The sequence below is a fragment of the Chaetodon trifascialis genome, chromosome 8, assembly GCF_039877785.1.
Source record: "Chaetodon trifascialis isolate fChaTrf1 chromosome 8, fChaTrf1.hap1, whole genome shotgun sequence".
Classification (NCBI taxonomy): domain Eukaryota; kingdom Metazoa; phylum Chordata; class Actinopteri; order Chaetodontiformes; family Chaetodontidae; genus Chaetodon; species Chaetodon trifascialis.
Window position 1 is genome coordinate 26,714,631 of NC_092063.1, and position 12,697 is coordinate 26,727,327.

The 12,697-nt window shown below is 40.3% G+C and overlaps 1 protein-coding gene across 2 annotated transcripts in view; it reads right to left on the bottom strand.

Annotated features, from left to right (window-relative positions):
- The window catches only part of plch2a (phospholipase C, eta 2a), a 171,307-nt gene that overhangs the window by 29,167 nt on the left and 129,443 nt on the right, over positions 1-12,697 (bottom strand). For both annotated transcript variants that reach the window (XM_070969487.1, XM_070969486.1), the window contains exons 6-9: positions 8,994-9,087; positions 7,814-8,017; positions 4,216-4,336; positions 104-275 (exon numbers count right to left, since the gene is read on the bottom strand). In XM_070969487.1, the coding sequence (XP_070825588.1) occupies positions 104-275; positions 4,216-4,336; positions 7,814-8,017; positions 8,994-9,087 (591 nt within the window). The remainder of the gene's footprint in view (positions 1-103; positions 276-4,215; positions 4,337-7,813; positions 8,018-8,993; positions 9,088-12,697) is intronic.

A 12,697-nucleotide genomic window follows, 5' to 3' on the forward strand; every position in this document is an offset into this window, starting at 1 on the left:
AAACTCTAGATAATAAAATTATGAGCAGAGAAAATTGCCTGAGGACCGACTCCTCTCACCACAGAGAATCAGTGACTTTTAAGCATCCAATTCCTGACTTTACCTTGACGAGGATCTTGCCCTTGAGTGTTTCTGGTGACGGCAGCCGTCCAGACTCATCAGCTTTGATGTTGGACAGGTCCAATTTGTCGCCCAAGATCTCAGTCAGGTACTGGGCCATCTTCTTTTGCTGAGGGACACTGCAGTGGTTCTCTATGGACAGGATGACTGGGTACCTGAGAGATAATCACACACAACAGATTGGTGTTACAGGGCTGAAAGGTTGAGGGGACTATTTAATGTCCACTTCATGAAATCAGTGTCTGAAGAGCATATTTTTAATTTGATGAATAAATCTGACAATGACAAAGAAGTTAAAAGCTCATCAGAGCTGACAAAATGTATTTTTCCAGTGTTCAGGTAGGATGATTTGTGCAAACCATCAAATCTGGTTTTACCGAAATGTTTGGGTTTGTCAACTATGAACCTGTATTTAACCTACTAACTTAGCAGATGACTGACAGTGAACAGCTCTTTGTGACTTAGAAGCCCTCAGGACCACCTCGAAGTTCCTTGAGAGTGAAGGGCTACTTTTACTGCTAAAGTTCTTTGTGAATTACTCTTCAACCAAAACTATGGGATTCTTAGGGCTCACACACCTCTTCCTTTAGCCATGCTAGGAGCTAGGAATGGCAGTGTGGATCTACTGGTCTGTTGTCATTCATGACCCTTAGACTTTAAACTATAACAATTATCGCGATCTGACTTTTCATCTTGTGCCCCATCTAGTCAAAATTTCAGTCTTTCAGTGCTATACTTTGGTTTATGACCAAAAATCTGCAAAACTAATAACATTCACATCAAGCTAGAATGTAAACATATCAACATCCTAGCAATGTTTCCCATTGTAAGCATGTTAGTATGCTAATGGCATGTAGCTCAAGTGCAGCCTCGCAGAGCAGCTAGCATGGCTGAAGACTCTTGGACTTGTTAGAAGTCACTTGCCCAGTTGCCACTTTTAGCCTAAGTCTTTCAAACAATAGTGTCATTCATACATCACTGCATCCTTGCCTGCCAGATCTACACATAAGCAATATTTATTATATATATAGCATTTTATGGGCTAGAGTAAAAAAAAAGGTCATTGTAATGAACCTGACCTGTAATCTTCACGCCAGCTAATATTTGATTTTTTTTTTTTTTTACACTAATTTGTTAATTTTCCTAGAACTGACACCAAACCTTTCACAGTTATATTTATGGCACTTCACTCTTCTGTATCTTTTCTTCTATACTAGCAGATTTAAATATCAGTATAGTTAAGTCTACCATTTTTTCTTGTGATTCCTAAAAGTGTTTGGTTTAGAGGACACTGAATAAGCACCAATATGAATGCTCTTTTATCTTTGGATGATAATTTAATAAATGAGCATGTCTGGATAAATATCATCATTTTTATTTTCTTTTAGGGTGAATGAGCTGTGGCCTGGCGTGTAAAACAAGTGTTAAAAAGGAGCTACATTCAAGAGCAGACTACTCATTTGCAACATATTGGCTGTGACAATTCCCAGTCCAAGTTATATGGATGCTTTCATCCCAGTTTTGCCCCTGTCATCCCTCTGCAGAGCCTGTTTTTATTCAGTCTTGGAAAATCTGATCACTCTTTGATGTTGAATGCAGCCTTTCACCTTGCTCCTTTTTAGCCATTTATCTGTGGAATATGTTTTCCACAATTATGTCTTCAAAAACACACAGTGAGAGTGAACGTGCACACAAAGCGAGTGCTTCTCCTTCATTTACTTGAAGAGACAGCACCCAAAAATAGAGATTCTGTCTGCTTCCTCTAGTCTGTGTGCATGTCAGTGGGATTATCACCTTGCAGATGCTGTGAGGATGTCTGTGTATAAGCTTTCATTTCGCTGTGTGTATGTGTGATGTCTGTATCTGCACAGGTGTGAGTAGGATTTTGTGTTTTATGTTGGTTTGTAGGGATACAATCTGTGTATGGTGTGGACATACAGATGGGTGACAAATTACAGGAAACCATAAATAAATGAGTCAGCAATCAACAAATCGGCTTCCATACAGGACATGAGGGCTCATCAAGAGTTTTGATGAAGAAGAAAATTATGTATGCTACTGTATGCGTTTTCAGTGGCTGCTATTCATCGTGAATGGGACCTGGTGTTGCGGCCCAGCACCACCCACTAAGCTACAGAGACTTAAAAGGAGGCCAGGAGCACTACAGGGGAAAGTTGAGAAAAGCTTTATGCAAATATATTCCGACAAAATGCAAATCACAGCCATGAGTGTCAATCACGCTTGTTTTAATGCCCACAGAAACAGAAGCAAAGTGTAGTTTACTGCTCCTCCTACTGCTCCTGGAGATAGCTTCCAGTGAACACACAGGACAGCAATGGTGATCAATCTTGCTAGCCTGGGCATGATTGTTATATTACAACAGTTTCAATGATGCGTACCAGATTAAAAAACATCTGCAAACAAAACCTCCGTACTTGGGAAACAAACTGTGCAACAGGAAATGAAATGCTTCCTTGTGTCTAGTACAGTGGCTAAGTCAGAAAACAACTGGCCTCTGCACACACCTCTCTCACCTGCGATGTTTGTTTTCACAGGTTTACCAGCTGAAACACCTTAGAAATGCCTCCTACAGTGATACTTCTTTGCTGGCTATCCATTAGCTAAAAGCTAAGTGCAGTTTTATATGATGGATGGGGTCAGCTAGTCACCCCAATTCACACTTGACTGGATACATTTTGATGTAATAATACTCAGTACTGATGTTTTTGGACACACATTTAGCATGAGTTGACAAGGTTTTTTGCCACTCACTCATGCATTCATGCACACACATACACCATACAGGATGCTGGCCACAAGGTAATCTGATGTCCAATGCCTTAACCATGGACACTTCAGCATGTGGACAGGAGGAGGTGGGGATTAACCCTATGATCAGTGGACAACCCTACCTCCTCAGCCAAAGCCACCCAAAATTTTTTTTTTATTTCAAATAAAGGCAAAAGATTAAAAGCAGCACATCCTCATACCTAAATCACTGAAAAGGTCGATTGCCAATGACTCCCAAAATGACGCATCACCGTTTAAAGAGTATCAGCAACTAGCTAGCACGAAGAAAGAGGTGGACCTTTGTCGTACTGGACCTTTTTCCTCTCATGGTTAATGTTGAGAAGCAGTCGCAGTTTGCTTAGGCTGAACCACCAAAAGTACTTGGTTAGGTTTAGGAAACAAAACTACTTGTTAAGTTCAGGAAAAGATGCTGGGTTAATAGAAGTATGTTGGTCTTACATATGTGACGCATATTAAGTGAGTTGCGTAACTTAGAATAGGTCAATGTTGTCTTTCATGGGACAGGAAAAACAGTCTTGTGGGTGAAAATCCTGTGTTTGTTTGACCCTTCCATCCACCCCACCATCCTGCATATGCAGACTTTCTTGCTCTTTATACGAAATCATTTGACTTCCTCCTTTGCTCCTGTCATAGCTACTAAGACCAATAGAGGAGACAAAAAATCCCTTTGTGTAGCTGTAACAGTCTAACCTGTGAATTCTCAGTGCCCAAAAAAGCACACTGCACCAAGATACACGATAAGATCAACCCTGTGTCTGGTTATGTGCATTCATTCTAGATTCTAGTCTATGATCAAATGAAATAAAGTTTACTTATCACTGCACATGCCCTCACCAAACTGTGACTAAACGTCAACCTTTCGGGAAAGTCTTTGCCACCAGACTCAGTGAATCATAAGATGTTTCTAAGGTAAAGAAGCTTTCCAACGTACTAAACTCATTCAAGCCTGCAACTGTATTCCAAGCCTCATTTCCCCCATTTTCTCCCATGGTTTTATGACCCAACAGCCTGTGTAATGCAACACTTTGTGTACTGAGAGCATACATGCCCATATACTGCTGGGATTCCTTTCCAGGGGCTTATTAAAGCCGTATACACACGTTTTATGGCTTATCAGTCGCCATCAGCGGAAAGACGATGAAAAATGAAGGTGGTGTACTGGAGCATTCTGAATGACTGAAGGGGTGAACCAGAGTGAGAGTAATTGTGTGTGTGTGTGTGTGTGTGTGTGTGTGTGTGTGTGTGTGTGTGTGTGTGTGTGTGTGTGCGTGTGAATAAACATACTCATTCTTGATGAAGGCATACTTGTTGATGGTCTCAATGACATCTTTGAAGAGGATCTTGGAGGTGAGGGTGTAGCCATGGTGAACGATGGGTTCACCGTCCTGACCGTCCCAACAGTCCACTGTGGACAGGAAAGAAAAAGAGTGAGAGCAGGACAGTCATTAAGAAGCAAAGTAATTTATAGTGTGTAGATCTGACATAATACGATTTCTCTTGTTTGCAGTCATGTTGAGATGCAGAGAAATATGCAGCTTAAAACTAAATCAAAAGAGGACAATACTCTGTTAAAACAACTGCACACTGTGGGTGGTTTGAGATCATCATCTTGAACTGTCCAGGAGCATTGAGAGTGTCGATGTTGAGAATGTGCTGTAGATAATTCCATCTGTTTTTGCATAAAAACAGTTCAGTTGGGATAGAATAAAGAGTTTAAAACATTAAGAATAAAGAGTACTGTAAGTAAAACCGGTTGAAAGTGGTTAAGATAAAAAAAAAATACAATCAATCATAAAGTTAAAACTACTTAAAACACTTAAGTGCACTTACACTTAAACGCTTCTCTTGGTATCTAGTTTTTCTTTAGTTACTTTTATTTGTACAGTAACCACTGTTTTTCATTTAACCACATGAAACAATCCTACATTCATGTTAGTCCTTTTGTTTACAATAACTATCAGTCATCATTACTGTTTTTTGTATGTGACAATAAACTTCATGTCATTTCATTTCATTTGAATATTATATTTCTTCCACATCTGTGATTCCCTCAACCCCAAAAAGTACTGTGTTCTTTTCCAGACAGAAGTAGCCTGTGTTGTCTCTGGGAGCTTTTCATCAGCGATTTCAGCCTCCTCCAGGGGTTCAAAGGCCACTGCATTCGTGATGGACTCCTGCTGTTTTCATGGCTTCTCCTCAGCCACTTGAGCCTCTTTCAGGGTTGGATGGCAGGTGTATTATGGAGGGACTCTTGCATCTTGCATAGCTCATCCTCCCACTTCTCTTCATGCCTGGAAATTTGTTAGGGAGGTCGACTGTCTCTGACTCTCTCAGCTTCAAGCTCAGTGGAAAGCTGAAGGTAGAGTCAGATCTGAAGGTTGAGCTGAGTTTTCAGCTTCTCCAACTCTGTCCTGAACAATCTGTCCTTCTCAAAGACCTGTTGCTGCAAGATATCGATGTCCTCCGCCATCTTTTGACAGAGGGCATCCTGCTCCGCCCTCAAGGTGCTGATCACACGGCAATCTTCTGATACAGCATGAGGCTTGATTTCCTTTCCAAGCTCACGCTGAAGGGTTCCAGCCTGCTGTCTCACAGTGATGACATCAGCTTCATACCTTTGGCTGACCTCATGGTGTGAAATTTTGATCCTTTCCAGTTCTTCTTGCAGAAGCTTGTTCTTCTCCCTCTCCACCTGGCGCTCAGCTGAGAACTTTTCCTCGCTGATTATCTGAGCTCCTCATGTTCCTCACTCTCCTCTGTTTGAAGGTCTTTCTGGTTCTTCCTCTTGGCCTAAGTCTTCATCTAAGCGGCAGTCTTTGAGGTTCTGAGAGTTTCAAGATTGCTGTACTTTATCTGCTTCTCCAGCTCTCTCCTCTCCTTGTGTGTGAGTGTGTTTCTGAGGTGTGCAAAAATGTAAACTGCAGAAATAATAATAAATAGAAGAAGAAGAAGAAAACAGAAACTTTATTTATATAGCACTTTAAAATAACATCAAGTAAGGCAGACAAAATGATACAAAGAGCACAGGGAGATAGCGTCAGTAATTTGAATGAAAGTGAAATGACCAAATAAATAACAATAAATAAAAAATGCATAAATAAAAAATATATCAAACATTTCCAAAAGTTTTCACAAACAGAAATGTTTTATCACAAGATTTAAGAGAGGCTACAGACTCAGAGTGTCTGAGTCCAGAAGGCAGAGAGTTGCATAGTGTGGGGGCTCTGATAGCAAAAGCTCGATCGCCAGCAGGGCTCCATCCACAGATCAAAATGGTTGAGATGGCACATACCAGGTCAGCACAACAGAGATGTATTTAGGGGCAAGACCACTTAAGGTCTTAAACGTAAGCAATAACATTTTAAAATCAATTTGAAATCTAACCTGGAGCCAATATAGGTAGGCAAGCATGTGTGATGTGATCATGCCTCTTAGTTTCAGTGATGAGCCGAGCAGCAGCATTTTGCAGGGAGCCCTGGCTGATACCAGTGTACAGTGTACATGCAGTGTACAGATGAAAGAGTTAATGACAGATGAGGCCAGAGGGGGGAGCTGCATGGACAACAGTATTCTGAAGTGCCAATTTCAGCAGAGATGGAGGTTCTCAGGAGGGAGCGTGGGATGTAAACAGTCACATGGAGTGAACTGTACAGTGTGTGATAGGAGGCACTGCGGCAGCTCCTCCATTTTAACAACTATTTAAACATCATATGTCAGTGTTTTCAGTGAAGCCTGTGCTGCTCACAGTGGAAGGGTTCCGATACAATGAGTTTTTGAGCTGAAACAGTATTTTCAATGATGAGTGCCACAAATACTATCACCCGTCTTACTTAGCAGAAGAACAAAATGTGAAAATTGAACTTACAGTTGATATGCAGTATAAAACCCAAATCAAACCAGAAGTTGTAGTCTGTACTGTCAGCTGGGTCAGATCAAATTTCACTTCACACTGAATCAGGTTCAAGTGTGCAGATTTATCCCTCTTTCAGTGCAGCTGACCTTCATCTGAAGATGCATGTATGTGCACAAAACACATGCATGGACCTCAGTCTACTCTCATTTCTGGCCTCAATCCATAGCCAGAGATGGCAATGGAGTGGGTGGTGACATTTTTCGAAGCTGTGAAGCTGGCAGAGGCACACTGAAACTGAAACTGTTGTTATTATCTCTGACATCCACTCGACATGGGTTATTCTGTTCAGTGTGCGTATAGGGGCTGATATTCACCCTGAGCTTCAAATTGTGGCGGCTTTGTTTTCCACACCTCATCTATCTTCACATTTTAGTCTGATGTAAACACGTTATACTTACACACCATGAGGAAACACATAAGCACACCAGAAATATACTTTTGGAATATTATTGTAATTTGTTCCTGGAGCGTACTTATGTCTCAATAGAATATAATATGTCTAAATAGAACCATACAATTAATTAATGTCCAAATACTTTGATATTTGCAAGAATCTGGTTCAAGACAGGACAAAGCAGTGGATTTATGAAATGGGTTAGGATGAAGGTGGTGTGGAAAAGTGGCCAAGAGAGCTAAATGCACCACATCAACAGAACATCTTGAAAAAAAAATTTTAAGTAAATGAACAGATATTTATCATTTTAATTTGATGACATATGTGACTTTGTTTGCAAGTGACCAACACATAAAAGTAATCATACTCTTTAGAGTGTACTATGTGTTCTATGATTGTAGTAGTATATAGTAGTAATGGTAGTAGTAGTAGTAGACATAGTAGAATCTCCATGGTTTAGATACAGCATTATACCTAATAATAATGATAAAAATAATATAGTCATAGTAATAATAACAGGAAGTGTGTGTCTATGTATGTCTGCATCAGTATGTGTTCCACAAATTCATACTGACCTTCCACACAGCGACAACCGGCCTGCAGCACCCAGGCATACATGTCCACCCTGGACTGTGACATCAGCTGGTCACCCATCAGGTAGGTGTTGTGTGAGGAGGCAATGAAGTAGTTGCACAGTGGCTGGTTCATGTCCTGGCTCACAATGTAGTGTTCTGGGTTGAAAATGTCCCCTGCTGGGCTGCGCATGTAATTTGTAAAACCTGGAAGAATGTTAAACAAACAACTTTTTATAATAGTGTTTATCCAGCTGTTTTTTTGTTTTTTTTATGAATATTACAGTTTAAAGCCAGCATGCTTTCAACTTTCACTCTTTCATTAAAGACTGAAACAAATGGGATGTAATTAATGTAATGAATTATAGCAGTAGTGCTCACTTCCTGGTTCATCACAGCTGGATCAGGTGTGTTCAACTAATGAGTAAGATGATGCAAATCTTGTAAAATTTTAATTTTGCGACAAGAATTATAATATTAAAAACTAAAGCCACGAGAAAATCTTATATTCTTACAAGAAAAACTTCGTAATAGTACAAGAATGAAATGTTGTATGTAAGGATTAGATGGGTAGATTTGAATGTTACATGTGTTTGGTTTTGCATTTTATTTCAGGATTTTTTTTACAGTTTTTAATTTTTTAAAATCATGACTTTATTCTCAAAATGAATCATTTCTTTTTCTCACAGTTACTATTTCAATCTCAAACCGTACCCTTACAACGTTATTCTAACCATATAATGACTGCTTTTTTAAAATGCATGAACAGATACTGATGTTTCTGTGGTACTTTACCCACAAACAATCACTTCTAACAAAAGCTGGAAGTGACTGGTGTACAGTCTGTACTGTTTTCAATTACACTGATGTCTCACTTCTTAAAAAACAGAAATCACATTGCAGCACTGAACAAACTCTTAATGTGAGTGTCTTTGCACAAAAGCATCTGCAAATTGCTTGAGGTATAATGAAATATTCAGAGAACGCTAAAACTACAGATTCATCAAAGCAGAATTGATCAGCCTAGTTAAAGGCAAATGACACCGTGGATAGATATACGGCACAAATTCTGACCTTGCAGGAAACATTTTCACAACACGCCACTTCTCTAGTAAAAACTAACATCGTTCAGTTTGGTTCCAAACACAAGAGAGATTGATGTTTGAAATTAAAGCGGACTTACCATCAATTCCCAAAACTCCTTGCTTCTGGTTCTCAGAGCATGGCTCAAACTTGTTGATAATCTCCAGGCAATGGTCCTTGGTCACCTTGGTCATCTATAAATGATGGAAAAACATGTCAAACAACAATACTATGCAAACGCTACAAACAGAATACTAACGTGCATGTACGTGCAATAGATTTTTCTGTCCATCCTGGCTGCAGAATCCAACTGCTATCTGGTTAACTGCTCTCTAAAGCCCCCTCACTGGTCAATCATCATTTGAAGGGGGTGGGGCACTACCCTGTCATACTGTGAGAGAACAAGGCTTTAGCAAGGTAACCTGGTGGGCCATTATTTCCACAGGATTATTTCCATTTTCTGAAAATGTTTTGTACCAAGCAGCATGAGTGTCTAAAATTGTGTTAAATTGAGAGCACTTGCTACCCATCTCATCATAATCGTGATGAGTGAATGCTGTGTGGGGAGGAAATCGGGGCACACAGAGGTGAGCCCGGGCTCACTGTCACTGTGGACTGGCAGCACAGAGCTTCATGGGCAGCTCACAGGTTGCTGTCAGCTCTCCCAATACTGACACACTGAATTTGAACAAATATGAATAAATTACTATTTCTTTGCAGCATTTTGTGAACCCATATCCATGTTTCATTAAAAACATACAGCATGACCTTAATAATAATTGAACAATTTCACATTTTTCATATTTTTTGTGTATTCTTAGTCTCAGATAAGATCTTAATTTACTTAATTTACAATATTGCTGTAAAAATGTATTCAGTTATTCATATACATTGACTTTGATTGTCTTTATTTGAAACAGACCACCATTTGAGTCTGTATTTTTTATTTATTTTTTTACTAATGTCCCCTGTGTCTGCCTTACGTTTTTTTTTTGTTTGTTTGTTTGTTTTTCATAATTGGCACTGAACATACAGTACAGCCGAGGATGATGGGAATGTCCTTAGTTATGAAAGCATTTGGTTGTACACTAAAGTTGAGGATGATGGCGCTAGATGGAAGTCAGAGGGTCACCAAAGATATTAGAATTCATCCTGAGGGGACCATGAATATCTGTACCAAGTTCCATGGCAATCAGTCCCACAGCTGTTGAGATGTTTTAGTCATAATTATACATAAATTTTGGCAACACAGGAAAAGCCAGGGGATTATCAACGTCAGCAGGATTCATGTTCTGGAAACCATGACTGTCACTGTCTAAATGTCGTTGCAGTCCATCTAACAGTTCTGGTTCACAGATTAGATTTTCACTTCTATGCAAAGTTTTTGCTTTATAATGACTGTTAGTTCCAGGGTTGTCATAAGCTAACTTACAAATTTGGTACAATTATCTTTAATGTGTTCTCTTCATTTCTGAAAGCAAACGTTAACCCTTGGGAACATCAGTTATTTGGGACTGCAAGGTAACAGCGACAGCCTACTGTTTGCCATTAACACACTTCAGTGTGTCAGTTCCAGAGAAATACAGTAAGATACACAGTTACCAGCAACACTCACACACTTGAATACACACACTGAAGTGTTTCACAGCCTCTTATCTCTTATTTCAGGCACAAAAAAATATATCAACAACAGATATCAACAAAGTGCATTTAATGATCCCAGCAGAGACTCTGCTGCATCACTTCAAACAAACGCTTCACAAAACTGTTTCCAGAAGTCACCAATAACCGGAGAAGGAAGGCCATTTTATTCACAGCACCAGAACTAAACACTGAGTCTAATTGGAGAAAAACACAGCCTGTCTGAGCGGAGCTGATGTGAAGCTATCCAAACACCACCTTCTGCTTTTAAAAATGACTGTTTCCACACATTAAATGGCCAGCCAGCGATAAATGAACTGAAGGAGCACATACTGGGCGCTTAAAGAAAAGGAGCTGTTTCGCCCATTTGCTAATTTTTCTTTTTCAGGAGATGCTATCATTAGCAAGATGTACTTCATCCAAAAACCCTTTACAGCTATATCTCAAGTGCTGTGACGGTACTAATATCTAATATCCCTAATACTAATATCCCTGTAGGGCCCTCGCTTTTACATTTCCCTACATTAGGCACCACTTCAGGGGCCCACTGGCTGCTCAATTAAGCTTTTGACCTCAGTTAGGTTTTGGAACTGCCACCTCGCCGAAGCCAAAAACAAGGATTCTTATGGCTATTTGGTCAGCAACACTGTGAGACAGGGGAAGAGAAGAAAAAAACTTCAGCCTGAGTCTCTATGGCAGCCTATGAAGCGCTGCTAGAAGGGGGAGAAGTGAAAGAGCAAAGCTGTGGATCTACTGCTTGAACCGTACTGATCTGGAGTCAGTACAGTCTCTGCTAAACTGCTCAGCTCAGAGGGCCACTTGTCCCCGACTGCAGTGACCACTCAAAGCAGTCAGATCAGACTGTCTCCTTCCACCCTGAAGCTGTCTCTGGTGTTCACAGTCATCTCCAACACCTCACTGGAGACTTGCCAGATCCTGTCTGCCATAACCAACCTGCTCCTGCATCCACTGCAGTTCAGCTAGCCTCATCAACAACGCTTGGGACCCCCACTGACACTGACAACATATAGAGAACTACATCACCGTGTAGGCATAGAGCATTGTTTCTACAAACAGGGCCATACAGTATTTCAGTAGAAAACAGTCACTGCCACAGTGAGACGAGAATGGATGCAGACAGCTCTGATAGACAGGTAGACAGAATACAATGGGATATGTTGGGATAACAATGGCAAAACTGCACCATGTATCCCAAGTATTCCTTTCTTGTGTTGACTTCACAGTTCCTCCCAAAACAACAGAACAACAACAAAACAAAATATCCCCCCACCAACAGACCTGGTTATATCAAAGGAATAAGGGAGTTTCAGATCCAGTAAAACAGTGACAGAGGAAGGTCACAGCCCAGTCAATCAGGTATTTACAGAGATGTTACCACAGCTGTGGCTGTTAGCACCAGTTTGGCTATTAAGAGCTAAATGTATGTTGAGCTTGCGTTCACCATCCTGAGGTGGGTAATAATTTTCAGCAGATATGGCAGCTAACCAGCTGCTCACCATTCAGCTAACTGAGGCAGAGAAATATTCCATTGCTGACTGTGTTTTGGATCAGCTCCAGATCAGAGACTTGATTTTTAGTGGCCCATTAGGCAGGTGATCTAAAGCTACTCATTGGTTGTAAGATGATGATGATGTTGACAGAAATATTGTTATGGACCTGCTTCTGTCTTAACAATTGAGCATGCAGAATGCAGGTTCACAATCTGAATGAGAATCCGCTTTAGTGGGCAAGTATGTGTACACATACAAGAAATCTGACTCTGGATTTTCAACATTCTAATGTATTTACACAGAAATAGACACAAATAGAACAAGGACAATAAACTTGAACAAAGGGAACCTATAACACAGGCCTGAGGCAGGATACCGACCAAAATAAATGAGGAAAATTCATGCGGTCAAAAAAATGGCTTCCAGTGAGGGAAAATGATCCCTAAGAGAAAACTGTATATTTTCTTTAACACCATGACATATGCACTGCAGCCTTTGTTCATATGGAAGCAAATTCTGCCTCCCCTCACTTTCCCTGATAGCGACACTACGCTGTCCACTCGAGGGAGTCAGAAGCCCAGAGAGCAGACATTTGTTAGATATATTGACAGAAACATAGTTAAAATTTCCTGCTATCACAGTTTAACCACTG